General features: G+C 39.0%; 1 protein-coding gene across 1 annotated transcript; it reads right to left on the bottom strand.

Annotated features, from left to right (window-relative positions):
• Positions 1–584: 584 nt before the first annotated feature.
• On the bottom strand, positions 585–20,463 carry BATF (basic leucine zipper ATF-like transcription factor). Its single transcript, XM_070733935.1, has 3 exons — positions 20,047–20,463; positions 16,792–16,896; positions 585–1,167 (listed from the first exon to the last, which is right to left on the bottom strand). The coding sequence occupies exons 1-3, from the start codon at positions 20,110–20,112 to the stop codon at positions 958–960; spliced, it is 381 nt and encodes a 126-aa protein (XP_070590036.1). The 5' UTR covers positions 20,113–20,463; the 3' UTR covers positions 585–957.
• Positions 20,464–24,430: the final 3,967 nt, after the last annotated feature.

A 24,430-nucleotide genomic window follows, 5' to 3' on the forward strand; every position in this document is an offset into this window, starting at 1 on the left:
ACTGTATATGAGTTAAAACATACTATTTAATTATTTCCTATTTTAAAAGTAATTAAGGATCATACTAAGGTACTAGAGAAGGAAGGACAATAAAAAAACTATTAAGTATTCAATATAGTACATAAATTTACTACTCCCACTGTGTTACCCCCACTCGTGGGGGCAGCAGCCCATTGCTGGACCGGTAATACTGTTTCAGTTGAGCTTACCTCACAAGGTTGTTGTTGTTGTTGGGAAAATAGAAAGAGTAGTAGATAAGCTTATAAAAATATACATTGTTTTAAAAAATATAATAAAGGTTGGATATAAATAAAAAAATATGATAAGTGTAAACTTATGGCTGCCTTCGTACAAAACATCCATGGTGAATCATTTTCCGAATTAATTCGATAACTGCAAAAGCTGGGACTACAGAATACACTAAGCTAAAGTGTGGCTGTATGATTTGTTGTGCTGAACTAATACAACCAATGTTTGGCTCACAGACTTCTACAGTTCCCATTTGATTAAGGGTTTGGAATGGGATGGGGGAGGAATTGGTAGAAATAAGAGCAACGATCAGACTTTAAAATAAAATGTGTGGGTTTTTTTAAAAAAAGAAATTTTATTTAGAAACATGAAGAATTACTTTTAGCCTCTTTCTGAGAGTCACATTTCTAGATCCAGTAGCATACACATTTTGCAAAAGAACACACGTCAATATGCAGTACTTCAGTGCAAATAACAGAAATATGTGGTTATCTTGTTCTCCGGCTCTCATTCCCCAACGCAAGCCCTTTGCAGCAATGCTTCTTTTATGCCCTGCTATCCGCCCAAGGCCGGATCCAAGACATCTTGACTCCTCATTCTGCTAAACAGAGACATGAAGATACTCTGAGCTGTCCAAGGCAGAAACCTTATCTCATTGTTCTGGACATCAAATCCAAGCTTTTTTTCTTTTCAGTCCAAGTGTTGATATCAGTGTTGGAAACAAGGTGAGCTGATATGGCTCTGAGGAAAAGCAAGTGGGGTAAAGAGCACCTCTGAAGACACTGGAGGTTGTGTCTGGAGAACCGAGCAGTGAGTCTCATGCGAATTCAACACTGTGGAAAAGTGCTTGAGTTCCTCTGTTAGGTGTTTGATTTCTCGCCGCAAAGCAGCATTCTGTCTCTCCAAATCTTCACTCTCCTTTAATGAAGGGGGAAAAAAACCAGGATATATCAAAGCCTTAGACCTCATCATAGGAAATAAATGTGGGTAATCAACCCACCTGCAAAAGAAGACCTAGATAAATATTCTAATTGTGTTATTTTTTATTTATTTTAATAATGCAAAACAAAACAGAACTAAACATACAAACATACTTACAAACATAAAACGAGCACAAGGCCAATCAACTTAATATGTTACAATTCTGTTTTCAATTATTCTTTCTTTTTCTTAGAAGTTAATTCAATTCTTTTTTCTTTTCTATCCAACTATAGGGGCGGGGCAGCATATTAATAATAATAATAATAATAATAATTATTATTATTATTACTACTACTACTACTACTACTACTACTACTACTACTACTACTATTATTGCAAGCATCTTCAGTTTGGCTATTCTTAAAATATTCCATTATATGTGACTGTGACACTTGAATGATTAATCAATTCTTCATAGGAATTCCAACATTATCATGGATATATGCATGTACAATTGATTGTACACCATTGTACAATCAATTTGTACACCATTGGCCTCCACTGGCTCTAGGGATATCTGGCCAAGGATAATGAAATTCTGGCTATTAAAATATGTTGTCCTTTATGATGAGGCAGGGAAAATCAGATTGGATGCTGACTGATGAATTACTAAAGCTACACATTCCTCATCACCCTTCCTAAAACCAAGGCAGCTCCCATCAGTAATCTTTCAATGAATATTGAAGGCTGGTTTGGCAAAGAGGTAACCATATATTTCAAATCAGTAAGTGGATAAATAAATAAATCGACACAATCAAGTTTACATCTACAACTTTAGGGTAACTGAAATTGAAAAAAGACCAAAGCCAATCCCTGGGGACAGACTAAACTATTACGGTATATTCTCCAATATACTCTCTTCTTGAGGAGACAGGTTTCATAACCTTTTATAGAAACCCTAAGGTGTACGACAATAAGGGGTAAGCTATTCCTTACAAGAGGAGCCGTCATCTCTGGATTCCCTTTATGAGTGTATTATCTCAAAGGCAGGAATCTTCTTCTGGATAGTCTTTGGGGCAGTCTTCCCTTAAAGACTGAATTGAAAAAATCAAACTGAGAAGTAATAAGAACACAAGGGACTGTGTACAAAGTTCTTTCATCCAGGAATGATTGCAACTGGCACATAAAATAGAATTGTGTGAAATCTCTCTTGGCCATGGTGAGCAAGAATTATGAGTCAGAAGAACTCCTAAATTGTAAACCACTTTCGTCCCGAGGAGCACAGCCCCATCTAGAGTTAAAGATGAAATATATTCAGATTCAATATAACTTCAGGTTTACTATCTTGCTGGGATTCAGTCTTAACCAGTAGGCTACACTGCTGTCAGTCATCTATCTATATGATCAACCAAGCACTCTATAGAATCTGTCAGCTCCAGTAAGCCTGCTTGAGCTGTCATTCATTTCCAGAAACTTCCCAATTGCCACATGGAAGCACATAGGATCCATCAGGTGTCTGGGGCAAAGACTGATTAAATGTGCATGTACCTAGAGGCTGTGATGGTCTAGATGGGAGTTAACAGTAAGACCTAACCCTGACAAGACCGAATGGCTGTGGTATTGCCTCCAAAAGACTTTATCGACTGTCCATCCTTGGTTCGGAGGGGGGAGAAATTGCCCACCTGAGAACGGGTCCGCTCTTTGGGAGTCCTCCTAGACTCTCAGCTAAGACTAGTCGAACCTTTGACAGCTGTAGCTAGGGGGACCTTTGCATGGGTTTGACTAGTGCACCAATTGCGACCCAACTTGGACCAGGAGGCTCTTCTCACAGTCAATCGTGCCCTTGTCAACTCACAGTTAGATTATTGCAACACACTCTACATGGGGCTACCCCTGAAGAGTGTTTGGAGACTACAGTTAGTCCAGAATGCAGCTACGCAAGTTGTTGTGGGTGCATCTAGGTATACCCACTATAGGCAAAGTTGGCCCTTCTATGACTTGTAGACTTCAACTCCCAGAATTCCTGAGCCAATAATGCTAGCTGAGGATTTCTGGGAGTTGAAGTCCACATATCATAGAAGAGTCAACTTTGTCTACCCCTGCACTATACCAATCCTCCGCGAACTGCACTGGCTCCCAATTGTCTCCGGATGCAATTCAAGGTGTTGGTCATTACCTTTAAAGCCTACATGGCTTAGGGCCAGACTACCTTCGAGCCTACTACCACATAGCTCCCAGCGACCGGTAATAGCCCACAGAGTTGGTCTTCTCCAGGTCCCATCAGCTAAACAACATTGGTTGGCAGGTCCGTGGGGGAGGGCCTTCTCTGTGGCTGCCCCGATTCTCTTGAACCAGTTACCTCCTGAGATCTGGACAACCCCTATCTTATTGGTCTTCTGGAATGTGGTAAAGACCTGACTTTTCCAACAGGCCTGGAGCCATTGATCCTTTGGTGGTAACCAGCGAGATCCGGCCATGAATAGTATGCAGGGTTTAATTGTTGTATTGTAAATTGTTTTTAAACTGTTTTGGAGGTTTTAGTACTATTATTGATGTTTTGTGTTTTTGCTGTGAATCGCCTAGAGTCCTTGGTGAGTAGGGTGGCATAGAAAATATATAAATATATAAATAAATGGATGGATGGATGGATGGATGGATAAGATAGATAGATAGATAGATAGATGATAGATAGATGATAGATAGATAGATAGATAGATAAATAGATGATATAGATAGATAGATAGATAGATAGATAGATATATGATAGATAGATAGATAGATAGATAGATGATAGATAGATGATAGATAGATGATAGATAGATAGATGATAGATAGATAGATAGATAGATAGATAGATGATAGATAGATGATAGATAGATAGATGATAGATGATAGATAGATAGATGATAGATAGATAGATGATAGATAGATAGATGATAGATAGATAGATAGATGATAGATAGATAGATGATAGATGATAGATAGATAGATGATAGATAGATGATAGATAGATGATAGATAGATAGATAGATGATAGATAGATAGATAGATAGATGATAGATAGATAGATGATAGATAGATGATAGATAGATAGATAGATGATAGATAGATAGATGATAGATAGATAGATAGATAGATGATAGATAGATGATAGATAGATAGATAGATAGATAGATAGATAGATAGATAGATAGATAGATAGACAGACAGACAGACAGAGACAGACAGACAGACAGACAGACAGACAGACAGACAGACAGACCCTTATTTCTGGTGAAGACTTGTGGCATAGTAAAATTTTAAAGAAATTAGAGCATGATCTGACTATGATTATCTAAGTGTGATAGATAGACAGACAGAAAGACAGATAGATAAATCTTCAAAGGCTGAGAGATATGTCCACCACCACCACTTCCATTATATAATCTCTTGCATGGGTCAAGTCCATGATCACCTGAGAATAATTTATCTTCAGCACCAAAAGTTTGGGATCATCCATGAAGTCTAGAAGTCTATACACAAGAGAGAAGGTTTGACTCTCTGCTTAATTCCCCAGATGATGAGAGCCACTGTTGTTTGCATGTCATGCCTGCTGTAACACCTGAATCCCAGGTGGGCATATCCCCAGGAAAGTCATCCTCTATACAAGTTTCAGTGATACATACTAGTCTTTGCTGTCATCCATAATCAAGTTGTAAAGGGGGGGGGGGGGAGCCACACCAGGGGAAGACTAGGCATGTAGTTAGAGCCTGGAGACCAGGGACTGTTACATAGTACTTTTGAAGAGGTTAGGAAATCAGTGGTGGGGCAGTAGTGAGTAGCCACAATTCCTCTTCCGAGGACAGCCTACTATTCTCTAACTCATTTGCCTTCACCATCTCAGTGACGACCCCTTTTGCCAACTTTCTTCCATAAGTGGAAGAGCCGAGGTGGCGTAGTAGTTCAGCAGTTCAAATCTCACTGCCGGCTCAAGGTTGACTCAGCATTCCACCCTTCCAAGTGGGTAAAATGAGAACCCAGATTGTTGGGGGCAATATGCTGATTCTGTGAACCACTTAGAGAGGGCTGAAAAAGCACTATAAAGCGGTATATAAGTCTAAATGCTATTCCTATAATACCCCACTAGTCTCCCAAATGATTCTTGCAGGATGGACAACCTCAGGTTCCCCACATAAATTCCTCTTGCTCTCTAGCAACACACTTTTACTATTATTAGACCATTTACATTGTGAAATGGGGCTGCCCGAGTGTTCTAATACTATAAGCGAGATAAAGACAACAGTTCAATAGATGACACGCCAGTAAAATATTAGGAAACATCTAAGGGATTATTAGCTAATAGCAAAACAATGCAGATGTGGGACATGCTTACACAACAATAAAAAAATTATTACTAGATTATTTATTTTGTAGGTAGTCCTTGCTGCCATTGCTAAGTTAAGATGATTGTTATGTCCAATTTTGTGAATTTTCTGCCACAACTGTTAAGCAATTAAATTAAATTATCATTAAGCAAATCCAGTCCCCATTGGCTTTGCATGTTGGAATCTGGCTGGGAATGGCAATCAGATTATCTCAGGAACTGCAACCAACATATATACATGCCATTGCCAAGCACTCAAATTTTCTCATGTCGCTGTGGGGATGCTGCAACCGTCATAAGTGCAAGAACCTGTCTTAAATCACTTTTCCTAGCGCTGCTATAACTCTAAACCAGGGCTGGTTTAGCGAAGGGGGGAAGTCTCAATACGTCATGTGACACCACCGGGATGACATAACCAGATTAGGACCAGATTATTTATGGAACCATCTCTTACCATATACCTTCCAGAGGCCTATAAGAGCACACAGATAGCATGGGCACAAAATTTTGGATACACTATTAATATTGATGAGTGGGAAAAAATATGGACTACTAATTATAAAATGACAACATCTTCAACATATAAAGAGAATATCTATAAAATGTTCTACAGGTGGCATTTGCCACCTGCCCGATTTTCTAAAATGTTCCCAAACAGATCACCAACATGTTGGAAGCGCCTAAAGAAAACCGGAACCTACTACCACACATGGTGGACTTGCCCCAATGCCAGAAAATATTGGACTAAAATCAAAAATCTTTTAGAGCAAATAACAAATTTACAAATTCCACTAAAACCAGAGTTATATTTGCTCGGAATTATTAGGCAAAAACTAGCAAAAGGGGATAGATACCTAATAGTACACATAACTACCGCGGCCAGAATTACATTTGCGCAAAATTGGAAACTAAATAACGTTCCATCAACTTTAAATATAATAAATAAAATATATGAAATTGCTGAAATTGATAAATTGACAATGGAAATTAGACAAAAAGATAACACAGAATTCTACCAGACGTGAAAAAGATAGTATAACTGGGTAGACCAAAAAAAATATTTAAAACTTCAAACGCTTAAAATGCAGTCAAATGTGTTATTTCCTAGCAATCTTGTTACCCTTTGTTACTCCTTTGTTATGAAATATTGGATACAAGAGTGAAATATACACGACCAAGATTCGTGTAAAAATATGAACATAGTAAATAATAGTGAAAGCTGTAGCAACAATGTCAACCTGCAGGCTGGCAAAAATATGTTTTGTTTTATTTATTGTGTGTTTTTATTTCCCCTTTTTTTTCTTCTTTCTTTTCTTTTCTTGTGTATTGTGTGTATTGTTTTATTGTTTTCTTTTCCTTGCATTGTATTCGTCTTGTTTCAGTGTAAATAATTAATAAAAATTATTTTATTTTAAAAAGAGCACACAGTCGGCCTCCTCCAGGTCCCATCAGCCAAGCAATGCAGGCTGGCGGGACCGCGGGGGAGGGCCTTCTCTGTTGCCGCCCCAGCTCCATGGAATCAACTCCCCCCTGATATCTGTACTGCTCCCACCCTATTGGCCTTCTGTAAGGCCACAAAAACCTGCCTTTGCCAGTAGGCCTGGGGGCCATGAACCAACAACAACAATGGCCAAATTGTATGAATGTTTAGTATGCATGTTGGGTTAGTTTATTATATTTATTAGAGTTTTTAATTAATGGTTTTATAACTTAGTTTTATATTTGACTTCTTTTTACTGTCTTGTATTTTATATTGTTGTAAGCTGCCCTTTCAGGATTGGGCGGCATAGAAGTCAAATAAATAAATAAGTTGGACACCTCTGCTCTAAAGAGTTGCTAAAAGAATGGCTTTTATTTCTAATGTATCTCTATTGCGTTTAGACAAGCATATGCAAACTTTATGCAAAATCTACATCTGCTTGCCTTGCTTTTTTTGGTTTCCTCCCTGCCAATAATATGCAAATAGCCAGCCTAGAAATAATTTGACTCTCTTCCAGATCTGCCTACATTAGCAACATTATTCATTGTCATGCTTCCCGCAAAGCAAAGCAAATCAACTAGAACAACATGGTTGACCTCTGTTCCCTGAACCAGGTTTGAAGGTGAGGAGAAGAGAAGCCATATAAGGATTCTTTTCTTCTCAGGTGACAGAGTGGTAGGTGTCAGTATTACAATCCTAAAGACATTCATTTTTCAAGGGAATTGCTAATTAGGCCTTTAATTAGGACTATCTCTTTAATGGGAAATGTGGGGGAGGAAGGGCAATGTTGCTTCACCCTACGGTCATCTGCATAGGGAAAGTGAAGATAATAATAATAATAATAATAATAATAATAATAATAATAATAATTTATTAGATTTGTATGCCACCCCTCTCCGAAGACTCGGGTTAGCTCACAACAATAATAAAAACAATGTTACAGTGGAACAAATCTAATATTAAAAGGGAAAAAAACCCATATAAAACCCCATCATTTAAAACCAAACAACACATACATACCAAACATACAATATAAAAGCCTGGGGGAGGTGTCTCAGTTCCCCCATGCCTGGCGATACAGGTGGGTCTTGAGTAATTTATGAAAGACAAGGAGGGTGGGGGCAGTTCTAATCTCTGGGGGGAGTTGATTCCAGAGGGCCGGGGCCGCCACAGAGAAGGCTCTTCCCCTGGGGCTCGCCAAACGACATTGTTTAGTCGACGGGACCTGGAGAAGGCCAACTCTGTGGGACCTTATCGGTCGCTGGGATTCGTGCGGTAGCAGGCGGTTCCGGAGGTAAATTGCATCTTTCATCAGCTATCAAGAACTCACTTATTTTGCCATACTGTTAACTAATCTCCTGACAATCATGGTTGAATGGAACAAGCAGGTAACAATGAGGCAGTCCAAAGCTTATATGCCCCAAAACAGGGCATATAAGCATGACAACACCCTTACTTTATTGGTACGTAATATTGTGGACTGGAAGCCATAAAGTGGTACCTCTACTTACGAACTTAATTCATTCCGTGACCAGGTTCTTATGTAGAAAAGTTTGTAAGAAGAAGCAATTTTTCCCATAGGATTTAATATAAAAGCAAATAATGTGTGCGATTGGGGAAACCACAGGGAGGGTGGAGGCCCTGTTTCCTCCCAGGAGATTCCTAGAGAGGCCCCATGGAGGCTTCTCCCTGCCTTTTCCGGTTACAGTTTCGGAGGCTCGGGTTTGTAACTGGAAAATGGTTCTTGAGAAGAGGCAAAAAAATCTTGAACACCTGGTTCTTGGTAGAGATACCGCTGTACTTGCTTTTTTACAGTTCTGTGAGGTGGGAGTTTTCGGGGAGGGGTTGTTAATAAATTTAATGTAAGTTAAAAAACATAAAATGAATACATATGCCCAGGAACCTTTAAATGTAAACAGCAGTGGCTTAAGACACAAATGACCAGGAAAAAATATGGTCAGGAGAGTAGCATGGAGGCAAATTGACCAGGAGAACTGAGAAAGCAGTGATGAGCCTTGCCTAGGTGCCCCTTTGGACAGAGGATGAGGTGGGCATAATGGAAAAGGTCAAGGAAAGTGGCCAAAAGCACAATACAGCACTCAAACAGCTTGAGGTGTGACATGGAGCAAGCAGAGAAGGCAAGAACACAGCAGGGAGTTGAAGAAAAGGAGCAAGTAAGAAATGGGAAATGCAAGAGGAAGAGTTCAGATTATGAAGCAGGGAGAGCAGGTTATGAACAAAGTAAATAGATAATGTGGAGGGAAAAATTTGGAATCCCTGGAATCGTTGCAGGCTGTCACAGGCACTTCCGGCACTCCTACCTTACTTGGTTTATTGCAGGGCTTCTCAAATAGTGGGGTGGGGCGTGGAGTGATGTCAGAGGGGGCGCATGACCCCGAGGTACGTGGGGTTTTTTGCCGCAGGGAGTAGGGTTTTTTTTGCACCAAACAATAGCACATGGCAGAGCAGGAGATATGAAGTGCAAAAAATAAATCCTTAAGAGACACCATGGAAAAATATTTAACAGGGATGAAAAGAAAGGAGGAGAGAGACGGAGATAATGAGACAAATGTAAGTCTCTGACAGCTAGGACAAAGAAATATGACAAAGCATATGCAGCGCTTGGCTTCACTGTGACTATGGTAGGAGACGAAGAAAGACTATATATTTACTGTGTCTCAAAATTTGGGCAACGGACAGCATGAAGCCAAATAAATTAAGGTGTCACTTAAACACATTACACCCCAATCGTGATAAGTTTTTTCAGCAAAAATGTGCCGAATATTGCAAACAATTGTCCCAGTGAAGAGTTTGGGAGACCCACAAAATGTTTACTTTTTCCTAGGGGGAGTGTAACAAATAATAATTGAGAAACACTGGTTTATTAACTGACAGGTGTTTCAAACTTTGATGCAAAGAAAGAACTCTGGACAAGTAACCAACAACACCATTTGTTACACTGCAAAAGGGTAATAATAACTGACTCCCTCAAGCCAGGATTGACATCCAGATAACTTCCTGGACATCCCCTTTAAGTTTCCTTAGAAGCTTGCAAATTTTTTTTATTTTTTTACTTTTTATTCTAGACCAGTAATTGGCATCTTTAAGATTTCAGCTCAAGCATTTTGGTTGAGGAATTCTAGGAGTTTAAATCCATTTTAAAATTTGAGAAATGCCGATCAAGACTACAGTCCTAGGATCATCTTGTCTTGCCCTGTTCAAACACTAATACCCTACGAAAATAGACTAACAATCCTGGGTCTAGAAAGCTTAGAACTACGGAGCCTAAAACACAATTTAAGTATTGCCCACAAGATCATATGCTGCAACGTCCTACCAGTCAATGACTATTTCAGCTTCAACCGCAACAACACAAGAGCACGCAACAGATTCAAACTTAATATTAACCACTCCAAACCTGACTGTAAAAAATATGACTTTAACAATCGAGTTGTCGAAGCGTGGAACTCATTACCGGACTCAATAGTTTCAACCCCTAACCCCCAACATTTCTCCCTTAAGACTATCCACGATTGACCTCTCCAGGTTCCTGAGAGGCCAGTAAGGGGCGTACATAAGTGCACTAGTGTGTCTTTCGTCCCCTGTCCAATTGTCTTTCCTTTATCTCATATATCATATATATTTTCTTTCTTTCATATATCTTCTCTTCTATTTTTACATTTATCTTTATATATATTACTTCATGTCTATTCTCTTCCTACATATTTGTGTATTGGACAAATAAATAAATAAATAAATAACTGGATCTTGGTTTGTTTCACAGTTAGCCAGGATTGGCTAGATGTACCTCTCCTCAGGTTTAAAGAAAGAAATAGAAATTATAAAGGGCAGGATTTTCAATTTCCCCCACCTTGTACCAAATTTTTTGGGGCGGGAAATAATTTCCCCACACATTATGGTCCTAACCACGGATCTTCCCTCAGTCTGGTTAAACTGCCTGTATTTTTATCGGGCAAAGGGTGTTTTTCTGTAATAAGACCTTTGCAGAGTTTCCAGATTGATGTTTTTCTTATAAACTCGGTCTGGGCAAACCCAGGGAGGAAAGCAGACCTAGTTGTGTCAGCGGATGACATTTCTGCGCTTGGCCGCATTCTCCCCCCAGCCAGCAACTTATGAGAAATGACAGCAACATATACTGCACTGCGCCGTTCCTACTGCCTCTTACCAAGCCCTCGTCTTGAATTTCCTCAACCTAAGCCACATACATCCTGACCCCTTGAGAGCGAAAGCCTGGGGAACAGGAGGGGGTCAGTAACTGCCATCACTGCTTAGCAAAAACCACCTGACACAGGAAACTCTGTCACTGAAGAAGGGGGAAAGTCTTGCTTGCATCTTTCAGCAGCTGCAGAGAAAGAGGCAACGCCGTGTAGAAATTCATCTGTTGAAATTATGGCTGTTCTCCCCAAGGCCTCACTGAAAAACAAGGCGGTTTTTAGAGAGTAAGATGGCCAGGACACTATAACACAGGTCTTTCCCCCAAATGGCTATCTCTGAATTTATTTTTTATTTTATTTTATTTTATTTTATTTTATTTTATTTTATTATTATTTTATTTTATTTTTTTATTTTATTTTATTTTATTTTTATTTATTTTATTTTTATTTATTTTATTTATTTTATTTTTATTTATTTTATTTTATTTATTTGTCAAACAATTATAGGGTGATAATTTGTACATATAAAGCATTAGATAAGTAATGATAAAAATTAGACAATAGGACAGGGACGGTAGGCACAATGGTGCGCTTATGCACGCCTTTGTGTGTGAGGATGTTTCTTCATGTTGTTATTCGCTTAGCTCGGGGAAGGCCAAGCTGCCAACTTTTCAAGCAAGCTCATGGTGTTCAGACAAGGGCTATATCACATGTGGTAAACCTCAGCAGTTACCCCTCCTGCCCCCTCTGAAGAGAAACCACAAAAATCGAAATTATTTATAAGCATGTAAAACTTTGCTGCAAGGTGAGTTTTGCAAGTTGGGTTCAGTCAAAAGCAAGCATACAACAGATTAAAAACAATGTTTGAATAAATCACCTCACAGTTCTTGTGAAGTGTCATATGGCCAAATTCTTTCTCAGAGCAAGAAAAGCCCTCCATTCTCAAAGCTATAAGAGAGAGGACAGGGGGGAGAACTTTCCCATGAAATCTTGCTTTTTATTTGCAAGAGGATTTTTTTTTAAATACAGAGATGGTTGCATACGCTCACAATGTTCATTTAATTCTTGAAGTGCTCAGCCAAAGAAGAATTGACAATCCAATTGCTATTTAGGCAGAGTAGGCCATAGCATTCAGGTTTTGTGTAATCTCCAGAAATTCAGGGATGAGAGGCATGTGCTACTCTATTCTGGCTTTCTGGGAGACTCGAGTAATAAAAAGTAGTCCTGGTATGCTCACAGAATTCATTAATAATATTTCAACATATACCATGATGCCCAACATCATTATCTTTCCAATCTCACGCTACTCACAAGAGCCTACAAAACTTTTGCCAGACCCATCCTAGACTACTGCTCATCTGTCTGGAACCCATACCACATCTCAGACATCAACACCCTTGAAAATGTCCAAAGATATTTAACCAGAAGAGCCCTTCACTCCTCCACTCGAAACAGAATATCCTACGAAAACAGACTAACAATCCTGGGCCTAGAAAGCCTAGAACTACGACGCCTAAAACACGATTTGAGTATTGCCCACAAGATCATATGCTGCAACGTCCTACCGGTCAATGACTACTTCAGCTTCAGCTGCAACAACACAAGAGCACGCAACAGATTAAAACTTAATACAAACCGCTCCAAACTTGACTGTAAAAAATATGATTTCAACAATCGAGTTATCGAAGCGTGGAACTCATTGCCGGACTCAATTGTGTCAACCCCTAACCACCAACATTTCTCCCTTAGACTCTCCACGATTGACCTCTCCAGGTCCCTAAGAGGCCAGTAAGGGGTGTACATAAGTGCACTGGTGTGCCTTTCGTCCCCTGTCCAATTGTCTTTCCTTTCTCTCACTTATCATATATATTTTCTTTCTTTCATATATCCTCTCCTCTAAGTTCACTTTACCCTTATATATATTACTACATGTCTATTTTTCTTCCTATGTATTTGTGTATTGGACAAATGAATAAATAAAAATAAATAAAATGTACAGCATAACATGGAATGAAAGACCCAAACTCTTAATGAGATTCAGTGTAGATTCGGTGTCATTATCTTACACATGTAAAATGTATTTCAGTGAGTTGGAATTGGCACTGCAGATTCTAAAGAAACAATAATTCTAAAGTTCAAAGGATTTAGTGATTTGTCTGCTGAGTTCATCTTAACTATTACCAAGAAATAAAATATCACTGAGAATAAACAAACAAATAAACATACATATATACATACGTTACACATAAAGAATATAGCTATATATATATAGCTGTTAAAAAGAATTAACTGCCTGGATGGCCCCTGGACGGGCCAAGAGGCAAAAAGAAAGCAGCATGCCCCCTCCCATATTTGGGTATACCAGGGTGATTCAATAGAATAAACATATATAACTCTTCCCTGGTACAAACTGAAACAGGAAGAGAACCTGTGGCCTAAAGGTTAAAAGCTACTGCCTTATAGGCAGACTGCCCAGGTTCAAATCTGAGTAATGGTATGGCTAGCTGATGAGAGCTAAATAGCTTGAAATAGATCTATACTAGTCTCCCTTCATTTTCATTTTCAGCATATATTGAATTGTAAATAAAATTTATGATTGAAACAAGTGCTATGGGCCCTACTTTTTCAGTACCGCATCATTCCCAGGCTGCATGGGCAATGGATGATGTGAGTTGTAATCAAACACTGATGGCAGCTACAAATATGGTACTGAGGAAGGTTGCATTATGTGCGATATATGTCCAATACAAATAATATACCATGCTTTTTCTTTAAAATAATCTTCACCAAGTATTTCTGGGGGGAAAATAGTAAACTGTTCTCAATACCTTAAAAATAGTTATACCTCCTGTATTACTTTCTAACTTCACTTTAGGAAATTTGAGCTGGGTTAGATTGACAGGTTTTGCAAAATTGGGCCAAATTTTCTTCAATCTTTAGCAAAAGTAATTTAAATAAAAATGTAAAGGCTTGATTCTTTTGGAACAAACAGCAAAAAAGTGAGTAGAACAGATTGAGGGTCCAGATGGATTTGAAATAAGATTTGGAAATAATTGTAAGAATCCTTTCCATTTGTCCAATATTATGGGGAAATGCTATCTTTTTGAATTCTCTTAAAAAGCATGATAGGGTGATACTTTGAAGATTGGACACTAGAGGGAATCAGAAGGAGCTAAAATTCACAATTTATTTATTAATTGGATTTGTATGCTGCCCATCTCCGAGGGTCCAAGCCTAGAGATGACATTGAAAGCTCAATTAAATTCAACATTTTATTTGCTTACATCTAATGGACAGATTCCTGCCAAATTAAAACCATAACTTAGCCTGCTAGGGTGTGGCTACCCTGAACCTCTTTACCACTCCCCAATCCAACTCACCACTACACAATTTTTTAACCCAGCTTTCTTTCTGGGAAAGCTCTGTGTTGCCAAAAGGCTTCCCTACTAGTTCTGTAGGTACATATTTTATCCCATAATAAGATAAGAACTCTTAAAATTGACTTAGTAATACAGAATGAAGCAACATATTTTAACACTGGACATAGTGAAGGATATTTTTCAGCAATGACTCAGAAGTTAATATTAGGAGTGTATGTCTCTGTAGAAAAACTATTTTGAAAAAATCATGAAAGAACATTATTGGACAAAATTGAGATTGATCTGAAAATGGATTTAAAAATGACAAGCTACATAAACAATATGGAAAAAGATGCAACAGAGGGCAATGGCTCATGTCTTAATAATTAAAAAGAATATACAAATAAGAAGCCAATCTGAATAATTTTCCTATATTAGAGTTACAAAGGAGGATTGTTAAAGCTTTGAAGAATTTTGTGAGAAGGAACAAAAAAATTGAAAATAAATCTGGTTTTAGGACATTATTTGAAGGGATTAAAGATCAAGGTTGTTAAAAGGAAAGAATATAATTTGGTTTATTTGATCAAGGTTAAAATAGGTATGTTGCTATCTCTGGTAATCCTTAAAGGACTTTTGTGGATCAGGGCTGAAACAATTTGAGGATTTGTTTATAGATAAAAAGTTGGGATATGGGGGGGGAAAGAGATCACTAGCCTACCATTGATGATAGGTAGTAAATTATTAATCCTGCTTATACTGTTTGTAATCATTGGAGAAGACATTTCTTTATATATCTTTTTTCTTTTTCTTTATTATTATTTTCTTATCTGAACTTTAAATAAGTTTAATAACATTACTATAAAAACTAATTATCAAATTTAGACATAGATTACCTGTTAACCAAATAGCAGTCCAATAGCTGACCAGATGTGGAAACAATTTGGGGTAGGTGAAGTAGAAGGATATTGGTGCTTTTTGAGGCTTCTGATAAATCTCAAGACCCATTTTTCACAAAGATAAATATAAAAGAGTGTGGGAAAAGTTCAAGAAGCTCATCTCAGGCCCTCAGAATGCCACAAGATCGACCTTTTTTGATTTAATAAGAGTTTACAGAAGGGCCTCTAAGGAAGTGATGTCATCTTAAGAGAGTGAGGGTTTTTAATTTACATATTTGCATTTAATGAGATAAAAATTTGGAAATGGGTGGTATGATCTTGGCAAATTATATCCATTTCAACCTTTTGCCAAACATACATACAAAACCTCAATAGCCATTTGGGGTATTTTAAAGATGAGAATGGGAAATTCCAGGGAGGGAAATTATAATTTCCAGCCTTAAAACTATTCCCAACCCCTCAAAATGTCATCAAAATTTAGCAATTTTATTCACCACATTTTGCACATATATTTTCTTCATTGTATATTACCCATTCCCAAAGATTCTGAGCAGTTGATACAATCCCTAGGTACTACTCGAGTGACCTTAGGTTTAATTCAATGCAGTCATGCAAAATGTTGGAGAAACTACTACTATTTCAGAGTTTTATAGGTAAAGCAATTCTTTAGATCAGTGTTTCCCAACCTTGGCAACTTGAATATATTTGGACTTCAACTCCCAGAATTCCCCAGCCAGCGAATGCGAATGCTGGCTGAGGAATTCTGGGAGTTGAAGTCCAAATATATTCAAGTTGCCAAGGTTGGGAAACACTGATTTAAATTATTGATACAGGTCTAAGTCATGCTATGCTATGGTATGCTATGCTATTATATATTATATGTATATCATATATTATAATACATTGTGCATTATGCACTTTCTGGCTAGAAAAGCATGATTTAAATGAAAATACTAATATTAATAATGAGTAGTACAGTGGTACCTCTACTTACGAACTTAATTCATTCTGTGACCAGGTTCTTAAGTAGAAAAGCTTGTAAGAAGAAGCAATTTTTCCCATAGGAATCAATGTAAAAGCAAATAATGTGTGCGATTGGGGAAACCATAGGGAGGGTGGAGGCCCTGTTTCCTCCCAGGAGATTCCTAGAGAGGCCCCACGGAGGCTTCTCTCTGCCTTTACAGTTCCAGAGGCTCAGGTTTCTAAGTGGAAAATGGTTCTTAAGAAGAGGCAAAAAAATCTTGAACACCTAGTTCTTATCTAGAAAAGTTTGTAAGTAGAGGCGTTCTTAGGTAGAGGTACCACTGTATATCTCAAAAATCCAGATGAAGATGACAGAAGCATTTACCAAGTGTAGGTGATCAGCTTTCTGTGTCTGTCTCTGCCGACTCTTCTGAGCTGCGATGCGATTCTTTTCTCTTCTTTGTACTTTCCTCATTTCATCAGAAGAGTCCTGAAATGCAAATATACTTTTCCAAACTATTGCCTTTGGAATGTATGGACCAGAAATGTATGATAGTTGAGTGTACCCACTGAAAGATATTAAAGAGCAGAAAGGGAAGAGGCAGTGAAGGGCTACCAAAATTTTTACTACCACACTGTGGGTGTGGCTTATGCAGGATACCTTGCATTTTATTTATTTGTTTGTTTGTTTATTTGTTTATTTATTTATTTATTTATTGGATTTGTATGCCCCCCCTCTCCGTAGACTCGGGGTGGCTAACAACAATGATAAAAAAACCAGCATGTAACAATCCAATCCAATCCTAAAATAACTAAAAAAAACCCTTATAATAAAACCAAACATACATACAAACATAGCATGCGTAAATTGTAAAGGCCTAGGGGGAAAGAATATCTCAGTTCCCCCATGCCTGATGGCAGAGGTGGGTTTTAAGAAGCTTACGAAAGGCGAGGAGGGTGGGGGCAATTCTAATCTCTGGGGGGAGTTGGTTCCAAAGGGCCAGGGCCGCCACAGAGAAGGCTCTTCCCCTGGGTCCCACCAAACAACATTGTTTAGTTGACAGGACCTGGAGAAGGCCCACTCTGTGGGACCTAACTGGTCGCTGGGATTCGTGCAGCAGAAGGCGATCTTTCAACATCTTTCAGTGCAAATTGGAAGTAGGATGGAGCGCCATTTTCGCTACCATACTATGTTCCTCCCCATCCAGGTAGTAGCTCACCCTGGGAAGAGGTCATCCTGGAGAAACTCTAGCTACATGGTGGCTAAGATTTGAAGGGACTTGATGACACATCATCAATCAGTGAAGGAAAGTCTGATGATGTTAGTGGTGTGCTGGTGAGAGGGAGATGTGAATGTGTACTTTATATGTACTTTTGTATGCAAATCGAGTTATGTTGTTGCTAGTGAACCTAAATTATTGCAGGTATAATATGAGCTGAAAATTACTGTATCAAATTAGTTGTTTGATAGGGAAAATAGAATAAATGATTGCAAATTTTACATAAACAGTAAAAAACCCCAAGTAGATCAATTTCAATATAGATTACTGTCCAGTGGTAATGTGTTTTTTTAAATTGGAAAATAGTTGGGAGAAATTTTAAAATATAGAAAGGAATTAGCTAGTCTTTCATAAATAAATATTTTGGAGGTGAGAAAAAATGGCTGTATATAAAAGTGTGCTTTTGCCTCTTTATTTTGGAAAGTTAAAGTTGGGTGTATGAGTAAAATAAGTAAAATATTGAGTAAAATAAGAACAGATTACGTGATGAATTAATGAATGTGTATTGAATAGTCCAAGAAAATACTGACTGAATGGAGCTGAGATCCTTAAATAGAAAGAAGTAGCTTAAAAACGTAAAGAGCAAAAGGCAAAGTAAAAAACAGTATACGGACCTGATGAATCAAATAAGGTTTGCAAGAATATTGAAAAGAATAGAAGTGTTTGCATAAACTAATTTTAGCTTTTTGTTTTTATTATCTATTTATATCCTCTTGCTTTTAATATCTTTAACTTTCTATTTCTTACTTTTTTCTGCACTCTGCAGAACCTTGCTTAAGAAGAAAAGCATAATGTATACATTGCATTGGGTTTGATGTAATAATCCAAACTTTCTACTCTACGTTTAAAAAAAAAACTTATGGTGATATAATTTTATTGTCTCTCATTGATAACATCTAACTGTGTAGTCCTCTAGAATTTTCTTCCTCCATCTTTAATGTATAAACCTCAGAGCTGATTTCCCCCCCCCCTAGCTTAGAGGTCCATCGCTAATGCAAAACATTGATACTTTAATATTTGAAAATTTATCACATCTCTCAGTAGAGAAAATGTCCAACTTTAACAAACTTTTAATGCATCAATCAGTCTTTTACAGAAAAACTGGATCACCCAGGACATTCCTCATTATAGGGGATGATTTTGGAAAGGAGGATGAGGGGTGGGGTGGGTTTTTTCCTGGTAGAACTAAACAATTCTAATGCAAACAACACCAGGGCCATTAGATTAGCTTTCTCCAATCAGCAACCCTTCCTAGATGCTAGACACAAATCCCAGAATTGCAGTTGATAGACTGGCTGAAAATCTGGGAACCGTAGTCCCTCTTTAACTTAACGCCTTCTCCCTGAAATAGAGTTGGTCAATTTGATTCAAAGAGGAGGCACAGTTGGGGCACGGAAGTTCCTCACCTCTTGATTTTTTTTTTAATGCCTCAGCAAACTTCACCTGTTGAATTCCACTAGATTGTACTGCAGTCTTGCTAGCAAGAAGCCACCATTTACGACAGGAGTCTCCAACCTCATTCAAGAGGAGATTGGACTGTCATTTGTCTCAAATGGTGTATGTTTGGGGGGGAGGGGTTTGGACCAAATGACCTTAAAGGTACATTCCAACTCTAGTAATCTAATCTAATCCTTGGCATAATCAGTGCAAGTGCACTACTGTGTGCCTACCGTCCTACTGTCCTCTTTCATCATTACTTTTTACTTATGTTATGTTATATTTTTTCATTCATTCATTCATTCATTCATTCATTCATTCATTCATTCATTCATTCATTCACTCATTTGATTTCTATGCCACCCTTCTCCTGAGACTCAGGGCGGCTTACAGCAATTTATGCACATGTTAGAAATCTACCAATAAAATCAACATTAAACCCCATGCTAAAAATCAGTCAATCACATCCATACATGCACTCATTCATTGGCCCGGCCAGATGTTAGAGATCTAGCCCCGTTATGTTCATACAAACTACTACTATATCCTATACATGTTTGACAAATAAATAAAATAAATAAACTTTAAGCCTGGGGGACTTCAATTCCACCAGCTGAAGTCTGCCAGGCTTAAAGTTGCCAAGGTTGGAGCCCGCTGCTTGAAGAGTGTCATTCAATCATACCCAGGCTTCATGCTCTGGGGCAGGAGTAGGCAAAGTTGGCTCTTCTATGACATGTGGACTTCAACTCCCAGAATTCCTGAGCCAATCATACTACCTCAGGAATTCTGGGAGTTGAAGTCCACATGTCATAGAAGAGTCAACTTTGCCTACCCCTGCTCTGGGGAATCCAGAGCATGATACCAAGGTCTTTCGAGAATGAAGGATGCCAATGCAATGCAAGAAAGTGGCCCCAGCACAGTACCTGTTTGCTGGATGAAGAGGACTGGCTGAAGCTACTGGAGTCACTGCTGTCGGAGCTATGGGGCATGGCTCGCAGCACCCCCTGCCTGCCGCCTGCCTTCCCTTCTGCCTTCGCGGTCTTGGCCCGCCTTTTCTTTGAAACTGGACCCTTGTCGCTCCTTCTCCTTCCCGGTCCTCAGAGGCGGCCGCCGGGCGGTGTTTTTCTCGTTCTCCCCCCTGAACCTCCGCCGCGTCTGTCAGCAGCTCCGTCCCTCAGCCTTCACAGCAATGCATCCCGCGCGGCGCTTCGCCTCCCTTTAGCGGCTGGGGCGGGGGGGGGGGGGTTCTCGGAAGCCTCAAGGGGACTTGACTGAAAGTCACGTGGGCGGAAACTTTAAGAAGAAAATGTTACAGAATTTTTCTTTAATAAAAAAAACCCGACACTGGGAAAATCGAATGGTTTTAAAGAGAAAGAACCCGAGTAACGTCTGGGGGGAGGGGCTGCGGAGGGGGAGGGGAGAGAGCGACCGGTTTCAGCTGCGTGACAAATAGGAGCCGATCAGAGAGAAATAACCCAAGTTGGTGTAAAGGTGGGGAATTTACGCAGGCTTCAGAGAGAAAAATAATTCCGTTCGTACATTTTGCATAAGAATAGATAGAACGGGCAATAAAAACTCCAAGAGACTAAAATACAACATTGAGTAGTGGTTTTTTTTAAAAAAAGGACTTGTTTTAATTTTTTAATTTTTTAAATATATGTATATTGATTGCTTTTTTAAAATATTTACATTTTTGTACTTACAGGTGGGTCAACATCCATGTATCGGTATTTTCTATATTTATACATTTGTACATATAATTCTTTGGTTCTGCAATCCAACAAGAGGGACACAGACTTCAGAGGATAATCAGAACTGCAGAAAAAACAATTGCTGCCAACCTGCCTTCCTGTATACTGCACGAGTCAAAAAGAGGGCAGGGAAAATATTTACTGACCCCTTCGCATCCTGGACACAAACTGTTTCAACTCCTGCCCTCGAAACGTCGCTACAGAGCACTGGTGCATCTTATAGTTTGGAAAATTCGGGTTTATATGCAGTATGTGAGGAGCCATGGTTAGAATGCAGTACTGCAGGGATAACTCACTGCTCACTCCAGGAGTTCAAGTCTCACCACCTCAAGATTGACTCAGCTTTCCATCCTTCTGAGGTTGGTAAAATGAGGACCCAGACTGTTGGGAGCAATATGCTGACTCTGTAAACCACTTAGAGAGAGTTGTAAAGCACAATGAATCAGTATATAAGTGCTATAGTTATATGATAAGCAAAGCAGCTGATTGATTCTAATCAGAATTACAGAATAACTGAGGTGGAAGGAACCTTCTTCAATATCTCAAGTGATGAAGCATCCACAACTTCTGAAGGCAGGCCATTTCACTGATTAAATGTTCTGACTGATAGGAAATTTCTCCTTAATTTCAGGTTAATTCTCCCCTTGTCCCTCCCCCCCCCCCCCCCCAGCATCCTGGACATAAATTGTCTCAATTCCTACCCTCAAAATGAGGTTTTAGAGCACTGCACACCAAGGCAATTAGACATAAAGAACAGTTCCCCCCCCCCCCGAAATGTCATCACTCTGCTAAACAAATAATTCCCTCACCACTGTCAAACTATTCCCTGAGGCTGCATTATTATTACTATTAGTCCTCATTGTTCCTATCACCCATCTCCTCCCACTTATGACTGAATGACTGTAACTTCTTTCTTTTATCCTTACTTGTATATTAATATTGGTTGTTTCTTGACTGCTTATTTGTACTCTGTGACAATCATTAAGTGTTGTACCTCATGATTTTTGACAAATGTAGCTTTTTTAATGTACACTGAGAGCATATTCTGTTCTGTTCTATTCTATTCTATTCATTTCTATCCATTGCTTCTGGTCCTGCCTTCAGGTGCTTTGGAGAATAGGTTGACTCCCTCATCTATGTGACAGCCCCTCAAATATTGAAAGACTACTATCATATCACTCCTTGTCCATCTCTGTTAGACTAGACATATTCGTTCATCATATATTTTAGCCTCCAGTGCCCTAATAATATAAATTTCACAATACAAGAAAAGTACTGCCTCTGGGAGTGGCTTCTGTCGCACGAATCCCAGCGACCGGTTAGGTCCCACAGAGTTGGCCTTCTCCGGGTCCCGTCAATGAAACCCAGGGGAAGAGCCTTCTCTGTGGCCGCCCCGACCCTCTGGAATCAACTCTCCCTAGAGATTAGGACTGCCCCCACCCTCCTTGCCTTTCGCAAACTCCTCAAAACCCATCTCTGCCATCAGGCATGGGGAAATTGATTCCCCTGGGCCGTTTCCACTTTATGTATGGTCTGCATGAGATGTATGATTGTTTTTATGTTAAGGGTTTTAAACTGTTTTTTAAAATATTGGATTTGTACTGTTTTTTTCTTGTTGTGAGCCGTTCCAAGTCCTCGGAGAGGGGCGGCATACAAATCTAATAAAATAAGTGAGTGAGTGAGTGAGTGAGTGAGTGAGTGAGTAAACAAACAAACAAACAAACAAACAAATAAACAATATAGCAGAACAGTGAAAGACAAGTATGGACAGGGATAAAACAGAAGTGGTATCATGTCTTCTAAAAATGATAATACCTCTTTGTGCTGTGGTAAGTAGATATAAGGAAGATCCCAAAGTCTTAATGGAGCTGAAAAATTATGTGGGAGAAATGGCTGAGACAGAGGATGGCTAATGCCAGGGAAAGAAAATCCCTAGATCTCCAAAGCCCCTCATACATACATCTATTCTTGCTTACAACAGGTGGCCCAGTTTGTTTTCTAAGTTCATGGTGGGGTGAAGCATTATAAATTGTGTACTTTAAACCTATCTTAAATAGGAAAATTTAAAAAAGAAAATACTATTTTATTTCAGCTAAGATGACTTAAAACCCTTCACGGGAAGAGAATGAGATGACCAACATGATGAGAACTCAGCAGAATTGTGAAAATATGATTGTATCAAGGTAACATGGGCCGTTGCCTAACATCTGGAAGGAGCCAGGCTGGGGAAGATGATTTCCAATTATCTATATTTTGTGAAAGCTGGATCATATTGCAACTGTTGACCATCATAGGCAATGACTTTTGAGTATTTAACTAATTCCATATGTCTTAATCTATTTACCAAACTCTCCATCTGGGCTTCTTTTTAACCTGTTGCCTTTTAGTTTTGCCTCTCAGGTATATAGATTTATGCTCATTGTGTGTAGGTTTCACATGTCAACTGTAATTGCAGGTTTTCTATTTATTTAGCTGCTTATTTGTTAGCCTGCTACAATCGTTCCATCTCAGTAGAACACTCAGCCAGGACATTTGGATAGCAATGACCAGCACCTTAGTTAAAGCTGAGATACGTGGAGTTGCAGTAATGGGCTGCTGCCCCCACGTGGGAGGGCAGAATAGGGGTAGTAGGTTTATGCGCTATTTATTGAATACTTAATAGTTTTTTATTGCATTTCCTTCTCTAGTACCTTAGTATGATTCTCAGTTACTTTTAAAATAGGAAATATTTAAATGGTATACTATTTAATAGTATAGCTTTAATCATTTTAATCATTATCTAGAACTGAAATATAGAAACAGAGAAGATTGACACCAGAAAAAGACCTCATGGTCCATCTAGTCTGCCCTTATACTATTTCCTGTATTTTATCTTAGGATGTGTTGTGGTTAGCTCTGCCCCAGCTCCTGCCCCAAGGAATGTGGAGGTGGATGTGGGGGAGACATCCACATGCCGCAGGCCTATTTTGCTCCCAGTAGACTCTGCCGACAAAGTCTCCTCTGACCAAGGAAGCGTGAGTGACAGGGAAGAGGAGAGTTTGGAAGACAGCCCAGGAGGAGATCAGTTATCTGTCTCATCTCTGGATTCTGAACAAGAATTAATGACACATCCACACATGCATAGAGTGATGCATAGGAGACAACAACTGAAGGATTGTTACAAGAGAAAATGAGGCCACCTGTGGTTGGGTGGGGCTGCTGTAATTAGTGCTACAGATAAAAGTGCAGCCTGGTGTTTTAGCCTCATGGCAGTTTATCTGATTCATTGTTTCGTCAAGATTGTGGTTTTTGCTGTTCAGGATTGTGTGTGTGGACTCTCTGGACTTTAGAATTGGACTCAATTTCCTAGTTATTGGGTTAGCAATTGGACTGCATTTAACCTGTGCCTTGTGTGTACCAGAAAATCCCTTTGACATTTAAAAGGGAGCTGTTTCTGTTTTTCTGTTTATAAAATCTTTTGGGTTTTCCTTTTATCGTGTGGTGTGTGTCTTCCTGGACTAATTACCCTGTAATTACGGGTGGTTAAGACACACCGGCAGAACAGGATGGATATATG

The sequence above is a fragment of the Erythrolamprus reginae genome, chromosome 1 (genome assembly GCF_031021105.1).
Source record: "Erythrolamprus reginae isolate rEryReg1 chromosome 1, rEryReg1.hap1, whole genome shotgun sequence".
Taxonomy (NCBI): domain Eukaryota; kingdom Metazoa; phylum Chordata; class Lepidosauria; order Squamata; family Dipsadidae; genus Erythrolamprus; species Erythrolamprus reginae.

Bases quoted from the DNA above. Each gene is read 5' to 3' on its own strand.
- BATF (XM_070733935.1), bottom strand. From the start codon at position 20,112: ATGCCCCATAGCTCCGACAGCAGTGACTCCAGTAGCTTCAGCCAGTCC. The intron at 16,897-20,046 runs GTACTGTGCTGG...TTTGCATTTCAG, and splicing joins CCTCTTCATCCAGCAAACAG to GACTCTTCTGATGAAATGAG. The intron at 1,168-16,791 runs GTAAATGCTTCT...CCTTCATTAAAG, and splicing joins AAGCTGATCACCTACACTTG to GAGAGTGAAGATTTGGAGAG.